This window comes from Limanda limanda, chromosome 22 (genome assembly GCF_963576545.1).
Source record: "Limanda limanda chromosome 22, fLimLim1.1, whole genome shotgun sequence".
NCBI classification, from domain to species: Eukaryota; Metazoa; Chordata; class Actinopteri; order Pleuronectiformes; family Pleuronectidae; genus Limanda; species Limanda limanda.
Genome location: NC_083657.1, coordinates 7009401 through 7030722, shown reverse-complemented (window position 1 = coordinate 7030722; position 21322 = coordinate 7009401). Strand labels below are relative to the sequence as shown.

The 21322-nt window shown below is 43.0% G+C and overlaps 1 protein-coding gene across 1 annotated transcript in view; it reads left to right on the top strand.

Annotated features, from left to right (window-relative positions):
* Nucleotides 1-21322, top strand: part of arap2 (ArfGAP with RhoGAP domain, ankyrin repeat and PH domain 2) — a 115211-nt gene that overhangs the window by 9170 nt on the left and 84719 nt on the right. Inside the window, exon 7 of the mRNA XM_061066277.1 lies at nucleotides 11601-11721. Within this exon, the coding sequence (XP_060922260.1) occupies nucleotides 11601-11721 (121 nt within the window). The remainder of the gene's footprint in view (nucleotides 1-11600; nucleotides 11722-21322) is intronic.

The following is a 21322-nucleotide window of genomic DNA, read 5'->3' as shown; positions in this document are numbered from 1 at the left end:
GTTGGTACAAAGTGATTAGGATAGGTAGCTAATATACAGAACTTTGCCTCAAGAGGGACCTCTATGGCAGCGTGAGACGGACGGAGATATTTAGTTTCAATTCTCTGGTTGAAACGGTTTCAGACAGAAAGATGCAGCCTGAGCACGACTCTAATGCACATGTTCACGCAGATATCCATACCGCGTCAAGAAACCGAGCCAAGTTTGCGTTCTCTTCCTCCTTCTCCTCCTCCCTCTCATTGTCATCATCATCATTATGATTAGCTCGGCAGGCTAAATAATGGGAGCAAGGACGGAGCGGTGCTCTGCCACGCGTGACGGGCCGGCGCTCTCTCTGTGCCCGCCCAGCCGCACGGCAAAGTACATCGATGTTGGCACCTGACCAGAGAAAGAAAGGAAGGAGAGGAAAGAAGGGAGGGACTCTCTCTCCCACTCTCACTCTCTCACTCTCCTTTTGCCTCCCTCAGCATTTCGTCTTCCCTGCATCTCTCTTCTTGCTCCTTCTTCCTGACAGTTGAGCTAGCGTTGCCCTCCTCCTCCTCATCATCAGCGGGAGGGAGGGAGGGAGGGAGTTGAGGGAGGGATCATCGGGGTAGAGTACCACCCGAATTCACAAGACGTCACTAAGACACATAGGACATTAAAATAAGCTTTTTCTTCACTTCACTCCTCAATACGTATTTTGAAATCATCTTCTGTACTACAATCCGCTCACTCAACTGTTGGCACGCTGCAAAACTTCAATTTTGTAAATTATATGTTTTTAATATGCAGTATAAAATGTTGAAGGTGGTGTCCATCTCCTTGCGATCTTTGCTACGTAACTCTGGTCCCTTCTGAGGTCCTTTCCTGCCCAAGCCGTTGTATCTGCCAACATCTGATCGCTAGCACCACCTTCTGGCTCTTAGTCGTCTTTTAGTCGTTTTTAAGATTAAGATACATTTATTTGTCCAAAACACATGCACAGACATGCACAAGCACACTCATGCAATTGTAGGGAAATTTAACCTCTGCTTTTAACCCATCTGGTGCAGAACACACAGAGCAGTGGGCAGCCATGTACGGCGCCCGGGGAGCAAATGTTGGGGGAGTAAGGTGCCTTGCTCAGGGGCACTAGACAGGGTAGGGAGAATCCTCTTGGATTTTTGGACAGATCAATCCAGGTTCGTCTTTTTGTTGTTTCTCCGTGGAGTCGAACCAGAGACAAACCAGAGACCTTTTCTGCCCATAGTCCAAGTTTCTGCCAATAATCCACCGCTTGGGAACTTTTTCAGATTAGGAAACTAAATCCTGGACAGCGAGTTGATGCAGTTTTCACCACTGTCGCCTTAAAGCAGCAAACGTTCTGGGATCGAACCTGACGGACGACTTGGATTCTTAACTCTACCGATACAACTGGTATTGAGGGTCAGTCTGCAGCTCTAGAGGTTGATACAGCGCCTCCACTTAGACGACTCTACTTAGACTTCCTAGTAGGGAAGAGAAAATAGAACTCAAACTGTTGAAAATGGGCGAGAGGAAACATTAAGCCCGTGATCTTTTATTAGAAGAGAAACAAAAACAATTCAAAGTGTTGTATTTAGTGATTTGAAGCGAGTCTAAAGCGAACCACTTCCCGTTTGACATAATGTTCTTCGCCTCCGTGTTCTCACGAATGACCGTCGGCTGCTTTGTTGCCGCCCTGCGTGTTTGTGTGTGAGCGGTGACCTCGGCGCCCCCCCCCCTCAGGGCCGGCTCATTTTCGCTGCAGCAGCATCGCACAACATCACAATCAATGATGTGGGACCTGTCTGATGCCTGCTCGTTAATCACTTACTAATTATAGCCCTCCATGCGCTCTCTCTTTCTCTCTCTCTCTCTCTCTAATTCCCCTCGTTTTCTCTTTCCATCGCATTTGTTGCTTTGTTTATCAGGACACGCTCTGTCACCGGCAGAGCGGGAATCGGCAGGGAGGCCACCGAGTCAGCACTTTACACTCCCTGTGACTGTCGGCGGAGGCACAACACTTTTTGGAAAGATGAAAGTTTGTGTGTGTGTGACTGTGTGTGTGTGTGTGTTGACTGTGTGTGTGTGTGTGTGTGTGTGTGTGTACAGGGATTGTTGTTTAGACTTTTTAAAAGTCATCCTGCCAATGTGACTCTGAGGAAGCAAGAGGGCTTCATCATGTTTGGGGTGAGCTGAGAGGTCGAGTACAATCTCTCTGTCCCCCCCCCCCCCCCGTGCGCCTCCTCCATGGGGTGAGCGCAGGGCGACGGGAAGATTGCGAGGAAATCTGTCGGCGCTGCTTTACATTGGCAGTTGAAATATGAGTTGGAGAGTTGTAATAGTGCAGAGACGTGTGTGAGTGTGTGTATGTGTGAGTGCTGTAATAGCTGTGCTACTCGCACCACATAACCTTTTGTTTCATGTTTTTTTCCTGTTGACACACAGGGTTCAAAATCTACACAGCAGATCTCACAGGAGTCGTATTGATTCTAACACTTTTCCACTTGAGAAATCTGCAACCGGCGATATTCAACGAAATCAAGTGTCTGGTTGCACTTGAACCATCTCAGGCTCTTCTCTCTCCTGTTATACGAGCTGTTTAGTTAAATACATTATGATAAAAACAAATCTAATTAGTCAAAACTACAGCCTTCTTGAACTAACTTCATCTTTTACAGCATCATAAAAAACAATTTTAACCAAACTTACTAGAACAATGAACTCTTGGACAAACATCATGTGATGAGAACTACCATAAATGACAGAAAGCGTTTTAGAAGAATTCATCTCTCTCTCTCTCTCTCTCTCTCTCTCTCTCTCTCTCTCTCTCTCTCTCTCTCTCTCTCTCTCTCTCTCTCTCTCTCTCTCTCTCTCTCTCTCTCTCTCTCTCTCTCTCTCTCTCTCTCTCTCTCTCTCTCTCTCTCTCTCTCTCTCTCTCTCTCTCTCTCTCTCTCTCTCTCTCTCTCTCTCTCTCTCTCTCTCTCTCTCTCTCTCTCTAATTGCTGCGCTACTCGCACCATATAACCTTTTGTTTCATGTTTTTTCCTGTTGACACACGGGTTCAAAATCTACACAGCCGATCTCAGAGGAGACTTTTTCCACTTGAGAAATCTGCAACCGGAGCAAAATGAGATGCGATATTCAACGAAATCAAGTGTCTTGTTGCACTTGAACCATCTCAGGCTCTTCTCTCTCCTGTTATACGAGCAGTTTAGTTAAATCAAACTAAAGCCTTCTTGCACTAGCTTCATTATTAGCTGAGATTATTCAGTCTGCCATCATCTGCATCGTCCTCTTGTTCCAACTCAACAATAGACTGTATATAGAGATTGAGGATGTGTCTCATCTTTCTCTGACTCTGACGGATGACGCCATGTGGAGCCAGTAGTGATGATGCCGTGGTATCGATAATATGCTATTCTCCCATTTTACAGCATCATAAAAAAACAATTTAAACCAAACTTACCAGACGAATGAACTCTTGGACAAACATCGGTGTAACGAGAACTAGGGCTGCTCGATTATGGAAAAAATCATAATCACGATTATTTTGGACAAAAACTAAATCACGATTATTCAAACGATTATTATTATGTGCCCTTATATTTTTTTTTTAAATGACTAACTGAAAGTACCAGTCACTTCCGGTTCCGGTAAACACCGATTACCGCTCAATTCTTATTCCCCTGTGAAACCATGCAGGATATCGGTGCCCGGTTATTCAAACCCTTAACGATGGCAACATTAACACTCTCCATAAAAACACTTTGTAACTGAGAACTTTGAAATTTCCTCTCATTTTATTAAATGTCCCCATCTGCCCCCCCACTACAAGCTCACAGAGAGAGAGAGAGAAAGAGAGGGGTGGGGGGGGCTATGAGGACCATCATCATTTACCCCCGAACCCCGACATTGAATGGGTTCCATACAAAAAAAAAAAAAGCCAAATAATCGCTTCAACTCGATTATAGTAGTTTGGAGATCGTTTGACCCAATAATCGTAATCCCCATTAAATTTCGATTAATTGAGCAGCCTTAACGAGAACTACCTTAAATGACAGAAAGCGTTTGAGATGAATTAATTTGAAGTGTACTTTGTCCCATCAACTTACATGGAGGAGGAAACATGTTTGAGCAGCTTCACAAACAAAAGCCTGACTGCAAACACAAATTGCTTTTGGCTTCTTCAGTAGAACATTTTTGGAAACTGCTTCCAAGAATGTATTTCGAGCTTTAGGCCAAAATCTGTTCCGACATGCATATAATTATTAAATATTAAAAAAAAAAACGGGCTGGTATCAGCGCGGTCTGATCGGTTTATGATGTTTATCGTCTCTTCTCGACTCGCACTCGAAAACAAAAAAACTCCTCCCGAGTCAAAACGTTCCCATGCCTGATCTGTTTCTCCAACTTTCAACACCCCCCCCCCAAAAAAAAAGCCTCCCTTCCAGTTCAGAAATCCGCTGGGATCCGTCAGCCCCAGACAGAACTAATCGCACTTAATCACCGTCGCAGCTTGAAGGGTTCTGGCCGCTGTGATGTCATCACCGGCGGTGGCGTGGGAGAGTAGCGAGATCCTCGGTCTCACTTCTCCCTCAACGCCGTTCCGTCCAATCCGCCGATCACACCCCTTACGCCTGATTTCGTCGACAAGAGGGGATTGAGTCTCCAGGGTCCTGCTGTGGTGTCGTTTGTGTGTGTGTGTGTGTGTGTGTGTGTGTGTGTGTGTTTGAGAAAAACAGTCCAAAGTCTGGCTTTAGGGCGGTGAGGGGAGGAAGTGAGGAGGATGGCTGCGAGGGATGAAGGGATGAGAGGACCGGGGGGGCGAGGGGGGGGGGGTGAGGCTGGAGAGGAGGCCAGAGGGGAGATGAGGTTTTTCGGATTGGGGATCAGTGCGAGTGTGTGTCAGTCTGGCTGATTGTCTGTCTGTCTATCTGACGCCACAAAGCTCTCTCTCTCTCTCTCGCCCAAGCCCGAAAGCCCCTCTGCTTACTCCCTTCTGTGTCTTCCCAAGACGCCAGTGCTTTCTGTAACAACCCAAACTGTGTCTGTGTGTTTTTTTTCTTTCTGGTTTCTGTTATTTATGCCGGCTTTCATTTCCATCACCAGATCTGCGCTCCCTTCAGGAGAAATCTGGAGCATGTGCTAGTACTGGAATTTACTAGCACTAGAATTGTTCTTACTATATCTCATGGTTTCCTACTTTTCCAGATACTCATATCCTGCTGGCATTTAATATGTATGAGGTCTAATCATTAGGCGATTGTTTTTTATTTATTTTTTTAGAATATTTTATTTTTCCAAATATTTTCACAACATGAGAACATGCAGAGCATACAGAAAACTCTAAATTAAACATTACTGAAATTTACATAACAAAATTTAAAAAAAATACACACATAGATGAAATAAAACTAATTAAATAATTCCCCCCACCCAAAGAGAAAACAAAAAACAAAAAAAAGTTGATGCACAGGATGACACATCACAGAGAAATACCGCAATGACACAGTAAATAATTTAGTTCAGAGCTCCAAATAGGCAATTTTTAAGAATATATATAATAAACTAAATAGCTATTTTCCCCCTTAAGCTGCAATAATATTAATATTAAAGACAATATACATAAAGATACATCAACACTAACTCCTAAGATGCCGTTATCAAACCCTTATGACAAAGAACTGTAATGGAGGCTTGATATTTTACATTTAACCTTACATTTTATAGCTATAAATAATAAGAGAATATAAATAGAACTAAATATATAGAACTTCAGATAATACGTGATGAAAAGGCAAACATAAATCTTCTCTTCTCATCATTTAATATATGAAATATAACATTTCTCAGAAGTACAGTTCGCCTCATATCTACTGAGCGCTCCAGCTTCACTCGGCTCATTGTTTGGTTTTTCCTCCTGGCAACTTCCCCGGTTAGATTCCCTCTGACAGCTCTCATCAGCTCAGCCTTTAGTTCAAATTTAGTGGTTGTAGTTTTAAATGAGATCTGTCGGTCAAAAAATGAGGGTCTTGCTTTTAAAACTCCCTAAAGTTACTATTTTAACGATTTTTTTTATAATGAATATCTATATCATATGAAATACAAGTGTAGCCATCGGGAAATTGGATATTACAACGCTGACTGAGCCTATTACAAATGGAATAATTGCAATATCTGTATACTTGCAGTATTTTGAGATGGAAGCATGTGACAACATTTCTGGAAAACAGCGATTTCCGCAAATAATGCAGAATCCAACATTTTTGTCTTCCATGATGTTTTCAGAGGATCAGCAATGTGCTTGTCAGTGAGCACAACTATCACTCATCAAAAAACTGCTTCCACAGAACAAGTCGACGGCCATTTTTTGGCAGTTTCTGACACGGGATCATTTTTGAAATATTGCAGTTTTGCAGTGAGCTGGTAGAGAGAGAGCTGCGGGCGTTGGGGCTGCACACCTCCAGCTGCCTCCCTCCTCTCACTGGTATCAACACACTTGCACCGTGTGCAGCTTCAAATCGAATCCTCACAGATGCAGTTTGTCTTATTTCTTTACTAAAACAGTGGTTTCTTGAAACTGCCTCTGGATTCCTGTTCGCTGTTGCCACCAGCAACTACAGGTGTCACGGAACCGTACTGTTCTCAATTATTCAATCCCAGAACAATAGAATAACAACCAAGACTGTGATATATATATATACAAGCTCTGCATGACCACACACCTTTGATATAATTATTTGTGTAGACCTTTGCAATGGAACTAATAGGTCTATTAACACACATTTGAATTAATAATGTCAGAACTCATTCATCTACAAGATTAGCAATTGGCTTAACTAACCAACTAACTAACCCCTATAACCCTTATCACTCACTTGGACTTGACCTTAGACTTGTGCTTGCTCTGAACTGCACCATCTTCTAAATTCTCACCATGACTCACCAGTCAGACACTGTAACGGCTGCATTTTACAGCAGATAGCTGCAGTACCCGGCTTTGACCAGCTGGTGTCCTCATGCTTCCATTGAAAACCTGAGCTGCCAGAACCTGAACTCCCTCCACCCTCCTTCCTTTCACCCCCTCCACATCACTGTACACTTTCGCTGCACCTCTCTGCCTTTAATTGTTTCCTGAAGAAGTTTACTGGTTTTGTTCTTTTTTGGAAAGAATGGAGACGTTGTGTTGTATCCACACAGGATAGGGCCCCCCCCAAAAAAATAAAACAACCCTGGGTTTCTGACAAACGTTGGGAGGTTAAAATAAGAGGTATAGCGATACGGGAGCAGCGAGAGTGAGAGGACGTGGGAGTGAGAGTGGGAGGAGGAGTCGGGAGGAAATGAGTGTGGAGGAGATCTTTGGCAGGGGGAGGTGAGTCAGGTGTGAGAAAGAGAGATAGTTAGACTTCATTGCCTCCTTTGCAGTCCGTCCTGGGATTAGTCTATAAACATAACATGTGTGCGTGTATGTGTGTGTGTGTGTGTGTGTGTGTGTGTGTGTGTGTGTGTGTGTGTGTGGGCGGCTGCAGTGCACGTTGTTGTGTCTGACTCCACGCTGACCGCCTCCTTCCAGCGTCGCTCCGCCCTCAAGAATATTTACAGATGCACGTCTCACAATTAAAACAACTCCCCCCTTCATGACCCCAAAAGTAGAATTTAAAACAATTTAATTACCGTTAACCCATTCTGGGGTTGTAATTAGTAGCACGCAGCCGCCATGCTACACACACACAGACACACACACACACACACACACACACACACACACACACACACACACACACACACACACACACACACACACACACACACACACACACACACACACACACACACACACACACACACACACACTCAGACACACACCCACACACATTTAGTTTCTCCTCTCCTCACCTTCCCTCAACTTCCGTCTAAATTTAGCGGGCGAACGAGGGGAGATATTACTGTGAAACTCCTGGGGAGAGAGATGCGCCCGGCTGCCTGTCAGTAATTAGGTTGAGCCACTTCTTGCCATTGTTAACATCCTGCTTTAATATGAGAAGGACCCCTCCCTGACCCTTTCTCAGGCGTCTCCATTCCTCCGTGATGTCTCTCTTTCCCACACGCCTCCCTCCTCTCCCTCATCTGCATCTCTTTCTGCTCGTCATTATGGATTTGGATTTATGTTTTTTCCTTTTTTTCCTCCTTCTTTCCTCCTCCTCCTCCTCCTCTTCGTCTTTATCCGTTTTCCCTTTTGTGCCGGATCTCTTCACGCCGCTTCCATTCTCCTTTCTCTCTCTCTCTCTCTCTCTGCCCTCTCCTTGGCCTTTCACACAGACCTAATTTCATTTTTTTTTCGTCATTTCACGCTCTCTCCCTCCCTCCATCTCTCCCTCCATCCATCCGTCCATCCATGCATCCATCCATCCATCCCCTTCACCCCTGCTCTCTCTGACAGTGCTGCCTGCTCTGTTTTTTTGGCAGCATGGTCTCTAGAAATGAGCTTTTGCGGAGGGCAAGGTCACAAGCTTAATTAACAAAGGCGAGAGAGGAGTCAGAAGTTCACTCGTGCTTTTTTTCCCTTCTTCTTCTTCTCTCTCCATTCGTCCGTCCTTTGCCACGACCTTGGCGGTAGAGCGAACCACAGGAAGATTGACGACGTGACATCTCCCCAACAGTGAAACCAAAGAGTCTTGATCACAATGTCGGTGGCTGTGCTGCACCATAGCTCACAAATCCTACCTCCTCCATGTTAGTGAATAGGACATGGGCCAAACTAAAAAGTCAAAGTACTTTGAATACCTTTTTCTCAAAGAGAGTTTTAGCTATTTCTTATCACAAGTGTTAATATTTCGGATTATTTGGGTTTTGAATGGTTGTTTGATGCTATTAAAGCAGGGTGAAACATCATGATTGACAGCTGAGACAGTCTCGATGGGATATTGCTCCAACTTGAATCTCTTCTAAAGTTTAAATTCGTCGTCAGACAACAGCAGAAAGGTTCTGAGATTTACAATATCATACATGGTCATCAACTAGGGTTGCAAAATTCCGGGAATATTCAAAGTTGGAAACTTTCCATGGGAATTAACGGGAATATACGGGAATATACGGGAGTTGTTGTGGGTAATTTATACTAACTGTATTTACCTTGTCATATACAGACATAAATATAAACATTTTGTTTTGTCATAGGCTGATTTGAGCCCTGAGGAAACTTTGTGCACTTGACTATACGCTTCTGCATCGTTGTGTCATTCTTTACATAGGTCTTTGCACAGTATTTGCAAATGTACACAGCCTTTCCTTCTACATTGGATGGGGTGAAATGTCTCCACACATGAGTGCACGTGGCATTGTTCTGTAGAATAAGATGAGAAAAAAGTTTGTAAAAAAACACTAATGCAATAACAGAGATATAAATAGTTAGCCAAATAATTGGAATCGTCTGTAAACATATTTTACAATTGATGGATAAATGAATGGAAATAGGCTAGATGAACAGATGAACAATCCTCAATCAGCATGCTAATATATTTTCCAGTAATATCATTGAAACTTACCTGACTAGTCCTGCACACTACAGCAGGCCTCAATAGCCCTGCTGTAGAGTGAAGGATGCTGGGAGTTATCTGTGCATGTGATGGAAGAATGCACAGTGGAGGGTTGAAACTCAACGTGCAGCGTGTGCTGCATTCCATACATCTTTAAAAAAGAGTTTTGAATGATGTTTTTATTGCTCAGTGTTTAATTTGCGTATTTTTTTTTTTTTTTTTCAAAATTCCCCAAATTCCCGAGCTAAACTTCCCGAGCTAAACTTCCCATAGAAAATGTTCCCGGAAATTTACCGTAACTCTCCGCCCCTTTGCAACCCTATCGTCAACACAAGCCTTCATATTGTCCCCAGGACTGCAGAGAATCAAAATGCTAGTCAAGCCCCGACGAAGAGCAACAGAGGCAAAAAGAGACTCGTCTGTTTTTTTAACACTTTGAATGATAATGACATTATCGACATGAATAATGCAATGTCTGCTCCGACCCCCTTTTCCCCTCTCTCTCTTTTTTTCAGTATAACCCAGTGATTTTCACGTCTCTGCAGAGCCATAATGTGCTGTCCCCGGTCCCTCTGCTGCTAGAGCATTATAATCTCCGATGTTCTTGGCTTTTTCCAACTGCTTTAAAGGCGTCTCTCTCTGTTAGATTTGCCACATCACGTTTTGAATACTGATCCGACGGCAGCACCAGTTCTCTCCCGGCCTCTTTTAGAAGTGATAATGTTGAGGTTTGATTTTCTTTTTTCTGCCCTTTCTCGCTCTCTCTCTCTCACATTGACAATGACCCAGTACTTTAATTGCCATTGTCAAGGGAGTCAGTAAAAAGGGTCATGAAGCCTCCAGTGCAACATCCTCCTTATTTGGATGCCTCCGCTGGAGCTGCTGGGGGACAACATGGGGGTAATGAGACGATACACACACACACACAAACAAATTCCCACTCAACCCAACAAGCACTTCCTGTGCGTTTCCCAAATCCCCACTACAGCGTACAAGTCTCCTTTTTAAACTTTTTCAGCTCGTAGATTGTTTTGTGATGACGCCCCAAGTGACTGTGTAAGGTGTTGTTCTTTGGATGGGCTCCGTTGAATTTAGGTTTATATTTTGAACTTTTTCCCTTCACCCACACGTCTTTAGTTTCCATGGTTCTCTGCGTTGGTGAAAGTCGGTGGCTAAGGTCATTTCGTTCGGGTCGTCAGTCCATCCTTTCTTTTCTTGTGAACACAGTATCTCAAGAATGCTTTGAGGGAATTTCCTCCATTTTTCTACAAACATTCAATTGGACTAATGAGATCTTGGAGGTCAAAGGTCAAGGTCGCTTTGACATCACCTACCACATTTTTGCCTGGTGAACAGGATATCTCAAATCATGTCTTTAGTGAGCCTCTGCAAATGCTGTTCAAATCTTAACTTCGACTCACTGTGGAAGAATTTGTTGGTCAAAGGTCAAGGTCACTTGAATTGTACCTCGCATGCTTTTAGTTTTGTGAATACAACAAAACAATGTGAAGAAATATCTTGATATTTGATGATATTTGATGATATCTTTGATTTAAAGATAATCTGATGAGTCACTGGGACCTCATGTTCTTGTGATGAACGCCCATAGAGCCAAAGATTAATTTGGACTCAACAATGACCTGATTAGAATTTGAAGGTCAATTCTAGCTTACATTTATGTATCAATACAAGCGGGTGCTTGTTTGTGTTCCTGCAGCAGTTTCTTGATTCAAATCCTTTTTTTTGTCCAAAAGAGCTCTGTGCCATTTGTCAGAGTTATTGTTTGAAAGGGAACAGGGAAGCTATTTCTGCGGGTAAATCTGACGGCGTATTGATGGGTTATGGCTCTCGTCTGAGGATGTGTGTCAGCGTTGTGTTTCAAATTGAAAGCGATCGTATCGCCGGCAGTGATACAACTCTGAATTACACGACTATTGACGCGAGCCGTTTGCTGGGAAACGGTAATTGCGGCTTTACAGATGCAGAAAAAGGGAATAAGCAACAACTCAATAACATTATTAGCATGAATCTGTGTTTGTCGTGCTCTGATCTATCCTCGTGTGTTTGTGTGTTTTTCAGGAGATGTACTCCAAAGGGATGATCCTGGCCAGCGCCATCAGACAGATACGAGGACTGGGCGACAACAAGTTTGAGGTCGTCACCGCCCTTCGGACCTTCACCTTCAGGGCAGAAAGAGAAGGTACACCCAGTGCATCCTTTCTTTTTTTTCCTGTCCTCTATTCTTCATTCATCTATCAGCTACTTTTTTTTCTGCTTGTCAGTCTGCCTCAGTCGCTCTGGCTCTCTGATTCCCTGTCTGGCCTTGTTTTTCTCTTCCCTCTCCCCCTTCCTCTCTGTTTGTCTCTCTTGTTCTTAACTCTCTCTCTCTCTGTCCTTCTGTCTCTCTCTAAATGCCTCTCTGGTAATCGTCTTTACTCACCTCTTTCTCTTTCTTCACACGGTTTTCTCTTTCCCTGCTACTCTCCCCATACGAAGGACGTCAGTTCAATTGGTGTATTTACAACACTTCTCAAACTAGTATCTCTGTATAATTACAAAATGCTGTATTTTGAGAAAACGTGTCAATCTCATTAATTAGTGATAAGTGTGGAGGTGCAGCGGGAGATGACAAGCCTGTCATTTACTTGCTTTATTTCCCAGAAAAGATTAATATCACTCTTTAATCTGGGACCTATTGAAATGATTGACTTGCTGAAAGTTATCAAAATCCAAATCTACTGCTCAATAATGAATATTTTTGTGTGTTGTGCATAAATATTGTACGCTTTATACAATCTTTATCTTTTAACCACCCTGACTCCAGCTTTGTACTTAACACACTCCTTAGATTGATATAGGTTTTATCTGTCTTTTTATATTTCCTTAAGTGATGCCAGATAATCTTGATCGCCCCCTGGTGGTTGGCTACAATAATGTCCTCACCTCCACCTTAGATGCCATAATAACAGGATAAAAAGTCCTTACTGTGGCGCAGCATCACCATCATTACTGTGCAGACTCTGGCTTGGAATGGTGACAAAGAAATGGCGGCACACATGTCCTAGATAGTCTAATGATGTTATGTCCCTGCTTGAACTTGGCTTATCAAATTAATCTTAAAGGTCAGAACAAATGAACGAAATCTCAGCTCCCTAAGGAACTGTCCTTAAGTCTCCTTCCTCCTTCCTCTCCTCATCCCTCTGTCAGACGGAACGGAGCGAGAGTTGTCTTTGCTTATCGTCTTCCAGCGAGAAGCTCGGCCTGTGTCGGCCTTAATGAGAGGGGAAGGGAAGGCATATGCTCTCAACTCCTTACCTCCTGCCTGCTTGATGGCAGTCTATTAGGCGGCTGAGATCAAACCGCTCATTTACTAAGCGAGGGTCAGTTGCCGGGGTCAGATACTGGCCGCCCCTTTGAGTCATGTGAAGAAGTGACATTGGACGAAATTGAGTTTTGCATGATTATTGTGCCTTTGGCTCATTGTGCGGTAGAGTGTGAATATATGAAAATAGATTGAACTCGAAGATCTTTTATCGACGCGATCATTGAGACCTCAATGGGAGTTATTGAGATATTGACATCTGCCGCGCTCGGAATAGAATCATCAATATTTGGCCTGTGCTTCACATTGAACGTCAGCTTATTGCTCTCGATAAATCAGCCGCTCGTGAAGTCGTCAGTGCTCAGTTGGACATCGCTCTGTTACTAAAGCTTATTAACCGACTTGTGATGTAATCCTTTATAATTCAATGTCCTGGAAGCAGGTCTTAAAATGCTTATTGGTGCAATATTGTAAGCAGACAAATACAATACATTTAAATATATAAATGTTTGATTGTTCTTGATCAAGAGCCGGAGATCCTACGAAGAAGAAGCTCGGTGTAAACATAGTGTAAAAATCAGAAGCCCTTTGATTGTGCCGCTCGATGGCTTTCATGCGTTATTAATGTAATGAAGAAGCCTGCTGTTTAAATTATGTATCGGAATGCTGCAGTTATTTGTTATAATTGGAAACACAAAGAAAGGTGCGAGTAATAAGCCATGCCCCAGAAATAGTGTTGGTAAAATAATACTTTTCTTAACCAAATATTCCTCTATAGTCCAGGCAAAGTAGCATAGATCATTTCTATGAGGTGTCCAGAACAACATACTAAAAGTCCTAAGAAATCCTAGTTGAGGAAATATGTTTAATTCTCATCAATGTGTGCCAATAAGGCCCGGCAACAATACACCCCAAAAGGGTGTTTTCAGGTTAGAGGCCAGTCTAAAAGCAGCATTGCCATCACCTATTGGCAGTAGGATGATTGGAAGAAGATTGTGCCAATGTATTTGTCCTACATATGAATGGTGTTTCTGCCTATGCAAATTAGGACATATTCAATACGTGTGGAGCTCATGTATATATTCAAATTCATTAAAAGAGACTTGTAATAGAAAAAAAGTTACTTTTCATGTATACTTTTACCATGTTTTATTGTGGTAGGAGTAAAGGAAAAAATGAAGCCTATTTGGGTGTATTTTGGGCATATTCGATTAGTGTATAGCTCACTTGGATATTAAAATTCATTTTTCAAAGACACTTGTAATACAAAAAATGTTACGTTTCATGGTTACTTTCATTGTGTAAAGTCTTATTTTGATAGGAGTAAAGGAAAAAATAGCCCCTTTGGATTTCTAAGGACTTTCTTATGACTTTTAGTATGTTGTTCTGAACACCTCATAGAAATAATCTATGCGGAAAAAAAATCATTTTACAATTACTTCTATTTTTGGCTCCAAAATGGGAGACTTTGCCTGGACTAATAGTTTCAAAATGAATACATGTATCTCTTTAGTAATATACTTAATCCTGCTAAAAAAGGGATGTTTGTTCACGTCTACTTCATAAAAAAGTAATATAGCTAGCAGCCATTCAAACTTTTCTTCATTCATCATCACAGCGCTTTAACCTTCCTCCTGATCCCCGACGATTCAGCGCAGCATCGTATCGACGACTGCCTGATTCCTCCTTTTTTCTTTGTCTTGGTCCATTTATGAGTCGCGGATCCTCAGCCGTGTCATTCATCACTCTGTCCGCTCCTCCGTCGCCATACGTCACGCTCAGCCATCTTGACAAGGCACTGGGAGGACCTTCTGATTTGGCGTTGACCTCTGACCGCCCCGGGATCGGCCGGGGGGGGGGGGGGGGGGGCTCTCATGGAGGTGGCTGCCCGCCGTCAGAATGAAGAGGGGCCTGGGAAAACGGAAAGAGAGGAGAGATAGAAAGGAGAAGAAAAGTTGGCCCTCATCACCTCATGCATCTTTAAACAGGGCCCACTTGCCTCGTGGCGGAGAGTCATCAATCTTGGGGGGGGGGGGGAAACACATGAGAGAGAAGAAGACATGAGGAGACAGGGGGGGAGAGGAGAAGGAGTAGGTTAGTGAAGTGGAGTTAAGGAGCCGCAGGGCTGATGCAGGAGCTGATGCAGGAGCGCTGGGTGTTTGTGATGGGTCGGCTGGTCAGGAGAGTGTGGGAGAGTGCTAAAGGGCGTCCGGGGGGGGGGGACGGACAGGAGCAACACGGGAAGGAGGGGATTAAGCGAGGGAATAACGGGAATGACGGAGCGAGACGGGGCAGACACGCGAGGCTCGGTGTGAAAAAAGCAAACCGAGAGGTAAAGGCAGAGACGGCAGGGAGAGATGAAAAGGGCAGAGTGAAGATGGAGAGAGAGGGGGGGGGGGCGGAGGAGGGAGAAGCGAGTGAATAATTGAAGGCCACCGGAGAGAGTGTGCACACAGCTGTCGGCCGATTCTCCACTCAGTCCGCAGGTGGCCTCTTCCCTCAGGTACTGTCAGAGAGAGAGGAGAGATGGAAGGAGGACGGAAGAAGGGAGGAGAAGAAGGGAGGGATGCGGTGAGGAGAGGAGGGGGGGGGAGAAGAAAGTGAGAGGCAGGAGGAGACGCGCGGTGGAGAGTGATTGAAAATGGTCAGGACAAGGAGAGGGAGTGTTGGTGAGGTGAGGGATGCAGATAAACACGGGACAAGAGAGAAGATGAGATTTATTGTCTCTCTGTGTGTGTGTGTGTGTGTGTGTGTGTGTGTGTGTGTGTGTGTGTGTGTGTGTGTATTTGTGATGTTGATCATTTGTATTCTGATGCTTTTGCACTCGCCTTTTTCCACCAGACCGCTCGGAAACACATGTCGGGTTTGTTTGAGATGACAGGAAACAGATTTTCGAGAAAGAAGCGGTAATATAAGGAAGGGAAAACAAAATGGTTGGGAACGGGCCAGAATGAAAATGCTGACAAAAATATATAAAGTCAGGAGGACACAGAGTGGAAGTGAAGTTGTATAAACTGCAGCACACATTTCACTTGGCATCGTTTCCCATCTTACTCCCTGGTGGCGTGATGTAGTCTAGTTTAAATATGCATTAAGAGGGTTGTTTTGGCCACTTGGGGGCAGCAAAACAAGCTGTTAGCTCAACATTGACACAGTAGGAACTTATGAAGTTGTTGACTTGTTAGGAAACAGTTATCTCTTTACATACCGGAGCATAGATTTATATATAAAGGGTAGATGTCTCGTTCGACGGAGGCGGACGTCCGCACATGGCGGCCATCTTGGTAGGGGGCATCTCGCTCACCCATAACATCGTGTTGGTAGTGGTAAATAACCATAACTTGCTCAATTTTCAACCGATTTTTAAACGATCTGGTTTGTTATAAACGTCAGAGATGAAGATATGACACTGCATACTTATGATTAATTATGTTATTTTCTAAATAATGAATAATTTATGCAGTGTCATAACTACATCTCTGACGTTTATAACAAACCAGATCGTTTAAAAATCGCATGATGGCCGCCATGTGCGGACGTTCGTCTCCGTTGGCCGGCATCCCAGATGAGACATCTAGCCTTTATATATGATATCTATGTACCGGAGGGTCCAAAAGTCTTAGCATTAGCAAGCATTGAACAACATTATCACCCTAGGAGTTGTTGTGGCTACTGGTGTCTCGATACCAAAAGTGTAGTAGTTGAAATTTCCACGATTGTCAAGACCCAAATCGATACCACGGCAAAAAAATGCTGTGACATTTTCAGAGTTTTGTCATCAACTTCAACCCCAGTATCGGTTCTTGTAACTCCCTAGTTGTGGCAGACATCTTAGATTACTAAAGAAAAAAAAAACAAATGGACATTTTTAAGTCCCCAGATGCAACTGCAGAACCTTGGTGTGCTGTTTCTTTTTAGACCTAGCCAAACATTACTGTCTAGGTTTAAATAGTCGGGTCAATCACACCGTTTACAAGCAAGTAATCATTTCTTTGTATCATTTATATGAAAATATGGACTAACACCTCTATCACAGCCTGTTTTTCTCTTGGGTGACAAAGTTTCCCGGTGTCCAGTCTCTCCTGAGATGTTTGTTGGGTTCTGTCCATTCCCCTTGTGGACATTCACAGAATTGTCCCTGCATTGTCTTGACTCTGTCCTTGGGCTGATTGTCCTGATGGATGGGGAACCAGCCAACAGTCCTTATCGCTCTGGACCAGGTTTTTCCTCACTGATATTTCAGGACTTTGCTCCATTCAGCTTTAACCCTGAGCAGTCCGCCCTCCCCTGATGCTGAAACAGTCCACAGGGTAAAGCTGTGGGGATGGTGTTGGACAGGTGGTGAGCGATACTAGCTCCCTGCAGACATGACACTTAGAATGATGACCACTCTGTTTTTATCAGACCAGAGAGTCATGGTTCTCGGTCCGAGGGTCGTCAAGGTGCTTTCCATGTGTCAGTCACTGAGGTGTGACTTCTGTCTGGACACTCCTGCCATAAAGCTATATTTCAGCTTTTCCTTTTTATTGATGAAGAACACATTTATTTAATAAAGCATAAAGCTGCATCATAATCAGATATTTAAAAATGAAGCTGTCAGGATACTTTCTAAATGCAGTCACAGCTCACACACTGTACACACTAGTGCTCATTAGGGACGGGGGAAAAAATCGATTCAGTTACGAATCGTGATTCTTGTGTATGATGATTTTAAATCGCCATGCTGCCTCCAAAATTTATTTTTAAAAATATATATATATATAAACTTATTTATTGGTTTATACGGGGGGGATATATGGAGGGAGCAAGTTGACCAGCTCTTGTTTTTGCACAAGAATCTAAACATACCCAACACTAGCCTTGCATCGCCTACATGCAAACAACAATGAAGCATAGCCTACTTTTTGTTTATTTCAAAGTTTATATTCTAAGTAAACTTTTATTCATTCTATTTAATTTACCTTTTATTTATTGTTTAAAAGAAGCCTAAGTGGCATACATTTCTTAATGTGTCATTTTGTGTGCAGTTGACTGGGGCTATACAATAATAGGGCATATTTTTTATTTCTTTTCTCTATTGGCTGACCAGCAGTCATTAAGTTATTGTTAATATTTGAAATAAAACTTGTAAAGTTCTGAGTGAATTTGACTGTGTTGTATTTGAAGGTATGATTCAACTTTTTTTCTATATTTCAGCTTTTCCTTTTTATATCCTTATATTGAAGAACAAATGTATTTAATAAAGCATATAGCTGCACCAAAAGCAAAAGTGAATCTGTCAGGATACTTCCTAAATGCACTCACAGCTCACACACTGTACACACAAGTGCTCATATCTGCGATAACCGTCTGATCCTGTTGTCCCTGCCAACACTGTCGGCATTATGGCAAAATGACACGACAAACACATGTAGATTAAATATTGAAGGGCAATGTAAACATATTTATCCATGTTCCGCTTGAGTGTTGGCATGAGACCATTGAAACGAAAGGGAAAAACAGAGCAAACGGCCTCAATCCCTCTGCTCTGCCTCATCATCTCCTTGTTATCCCTGTTGATGGAGACTGCGTGGGCGGCTTCTAAGATCTCTCCTGGTCGCAGAGTGGACCCGACTCTCATCTCATCCACTTTCGAATGCATTGCTGTACGTATAACCGTTAACAAGCGAGATGTGGCTGAGGATGTATATTCTTTTTATATGCCGGCAGAGGTGAGGACGTGTTTGCGTGTTTGAACGCTGCACAGAAATAATTTTGGCAAGCTCGCTGGATGTTTACATACGAGCAACGAACATGCCCTCAAACACACAGGCTCATGAGTCAGATGCCCACATGCCAAACACTCTATACGGGCACAGCAGCGTCTCCTCTCTCTGTCTCAAGTTTCTCTCGGTCCTCACGCCTCCTCCCTCGCTCCAGATTGACAACTCGGGCGAAAAGGAGAGAGAGAGAGCGAGAGGAAGAGGAAGGAGGCCCTGAATAAATGAACAGGCAAATAAGTGAGCACAGGACAGGTAATGGAACTCAGAAAACAGGGTAGGAATGGAACAGTAAAGCCCAGTGATGTAAAGAGCAGTCAATAATTGAGGAGGCGATTCATTATTCATGCAAGCTCTTTGTGAATTCATAAGAATTTGGACCGGGGCGGGGGGGGGGGGGTGTAGCTCGACCAGGGCTCAGTTTTGGACCAAGGTATTTGGGACGGGCAGGTGAGGATGGAAAGTGATTGACACGTCAGAGAGAGTCTTCGCCGCCCTGAAATGACCGGCTCAAAACGCGTATGAAACCCTTTTTGCAAAAGAAAATCCATTTTTTTTTTATAGAACAATAAAGAGAACAGAGGAGAGTCGGCCGTGACCCGAACAGACCTGAGGATAATTACAGCGGTCGGGCCAGACAGAGCCGAACCGAGCAGTGACGCCAACGCTATAGAAGCCGCACCACGAGCCTCCAATTAACAAGCACCTGTGGTCAGAATAGACGTGTCCTTTATCCCCCCCCCCCCGCCACCTCCGGCACCACACAGATCATATTATAAAGGGAACAGAATCTGTGAAGTTTCCCACTGCACAACACATAGATATTCAGGTCTTCATACTAGAGCAGCTGGAGTGATAACGTGTTGCTTTAAAAATTACTGGAGCAACTATTTAATAATATTAAATAAACCCCCGAATATAGTATCAGAAACAGCTCAAACTGTATTTTTTTTTTTTTTTAACTTCAATTTTTATTAAACTTTTCTTAGGCATGGCAAATTAAACATGTTTCTTTAAACAGGAACAAGTAGTATATGGTTGAGTATTGACTCTAAAAACAGACTTCGCACATATTTGTCTCAAAAATAGGCAGCTATTACAAAACAAAGTGAGTACATAATGATATCCACTCATACCTTCATTGCATACCTGCACACACCACCATACATGATATAGCATACATCATATAGACATGTTGCTGAGGTATACAGTATTACAAGGTCCCACTTGGGAGAAACACAGCAAAACAATAAAACCAGAGTCCTCAGCTCAAACTGTATTATGTAAAGCGATTGATACAAGAAGGAAACAGAAGTGATCACACAAAGTAAATCAGATATCAGAGCCATTTGGAAACGGTGACACCAGGTCCCGTGTTTGTAGATCATTCAGAAACATCCTCCCTCCTGTTCACAGCTAATCCCAAAATACACTTCCTGGAAGCGGCGGGTGCGTTGCCCCAGTCTGACCACACACTCAGTTCAGTGCCGTTCTCAGAGCATCACATTGTCATGTTGTGTTTTTCACAACCGTGTCTGTCATCCTGTCAGAGAATTGCTTTTGGATGATGAGTCGATAGCAGCGCAGGGTTTGAATTGAAGTACTTTTTCCAGAAAGTTGATATTGTTTTTGTAAAAAGTAAGAAAAGAACTGCTGCCTTTCTGCCTTTCTCTCAGATCAGGTCCATCCCAGCTGATGGTTTACTTTTCATATCAGTGCACAGCCTTGTTTGATGTTCTTTCCGTTTCATATTGAACAGTTAGCACAGAGGCTGCTGCTGTGGACCTGTGATGTGTATGTGTGTCTGTGTGTGTCTGTGTGTGTGTGTTTACAATCTTTTGGTATCTCTTGTGTTTCCACTTTGCCGGCTTTGATAGCACGATGTCTTGGGCGGAGAGGGACTCTGGGTTTACAGCACAAGCTGATTCTTCTCCACTCTCTTTTTTTTGTGTCCGTTTGAAAAGTTCTAGCTGTAGATGTGTGAGATGTCTTCTTGGGTGAACGTTGTTTGAAAACATTGTAAAACACAGTTTGGAATTTGAAGCGTTGCACCAAACTGGAGCCGTTTAACTGGGCGGTGATCCTGGTGCACATGGACTTTGAACACATATGCAAAGTGCTGGTTAGAGGACAATTTAGCATCGGCAACAAGGTGAAGCAGATCAAACTTTCACTTGTTACATTGTGCTGTAGTAGCAATGCTATTTATATGCAATGGCTGCAAAGATGAGTCCATGTACTAGATAAACAACTATTTCAATAATCAATAAATACTTTTTTTTGTGTGCAAAATCTGGCAAATGTTTGCTGGACCCAGTTGCTATTCTTATTATAATGATAAGAAACTCGATGCATATGTGTTTTGAATTATTCATTACTGAAAGCATTGAGAGGTTTTAACTTTGGTGTCTGGGAATTGGCATTCATTACTATAAAGACAAAACCGAAAAGAGATTTAATCAATAATTGAAATGATTATTAGTTCTAGCTGTAGAACCAAATAGCAGTTTGATATTTTCTTTTAATCTAAAAAAATAACAGTGGACTAGAGCTATAATACATGCATAATGCTGTTTCTTTTTCCATGTGTCCCTCAGGGCTAATTAGTTGCTGAGGGTGCAGAGCTTTTGCCTTGGGGATTTATTTGTAATAATTTTACCTTTTGGGTATCATGTATGTCACCAGGTGCATTAAGACCCATTTCCAACAATATAATTTTA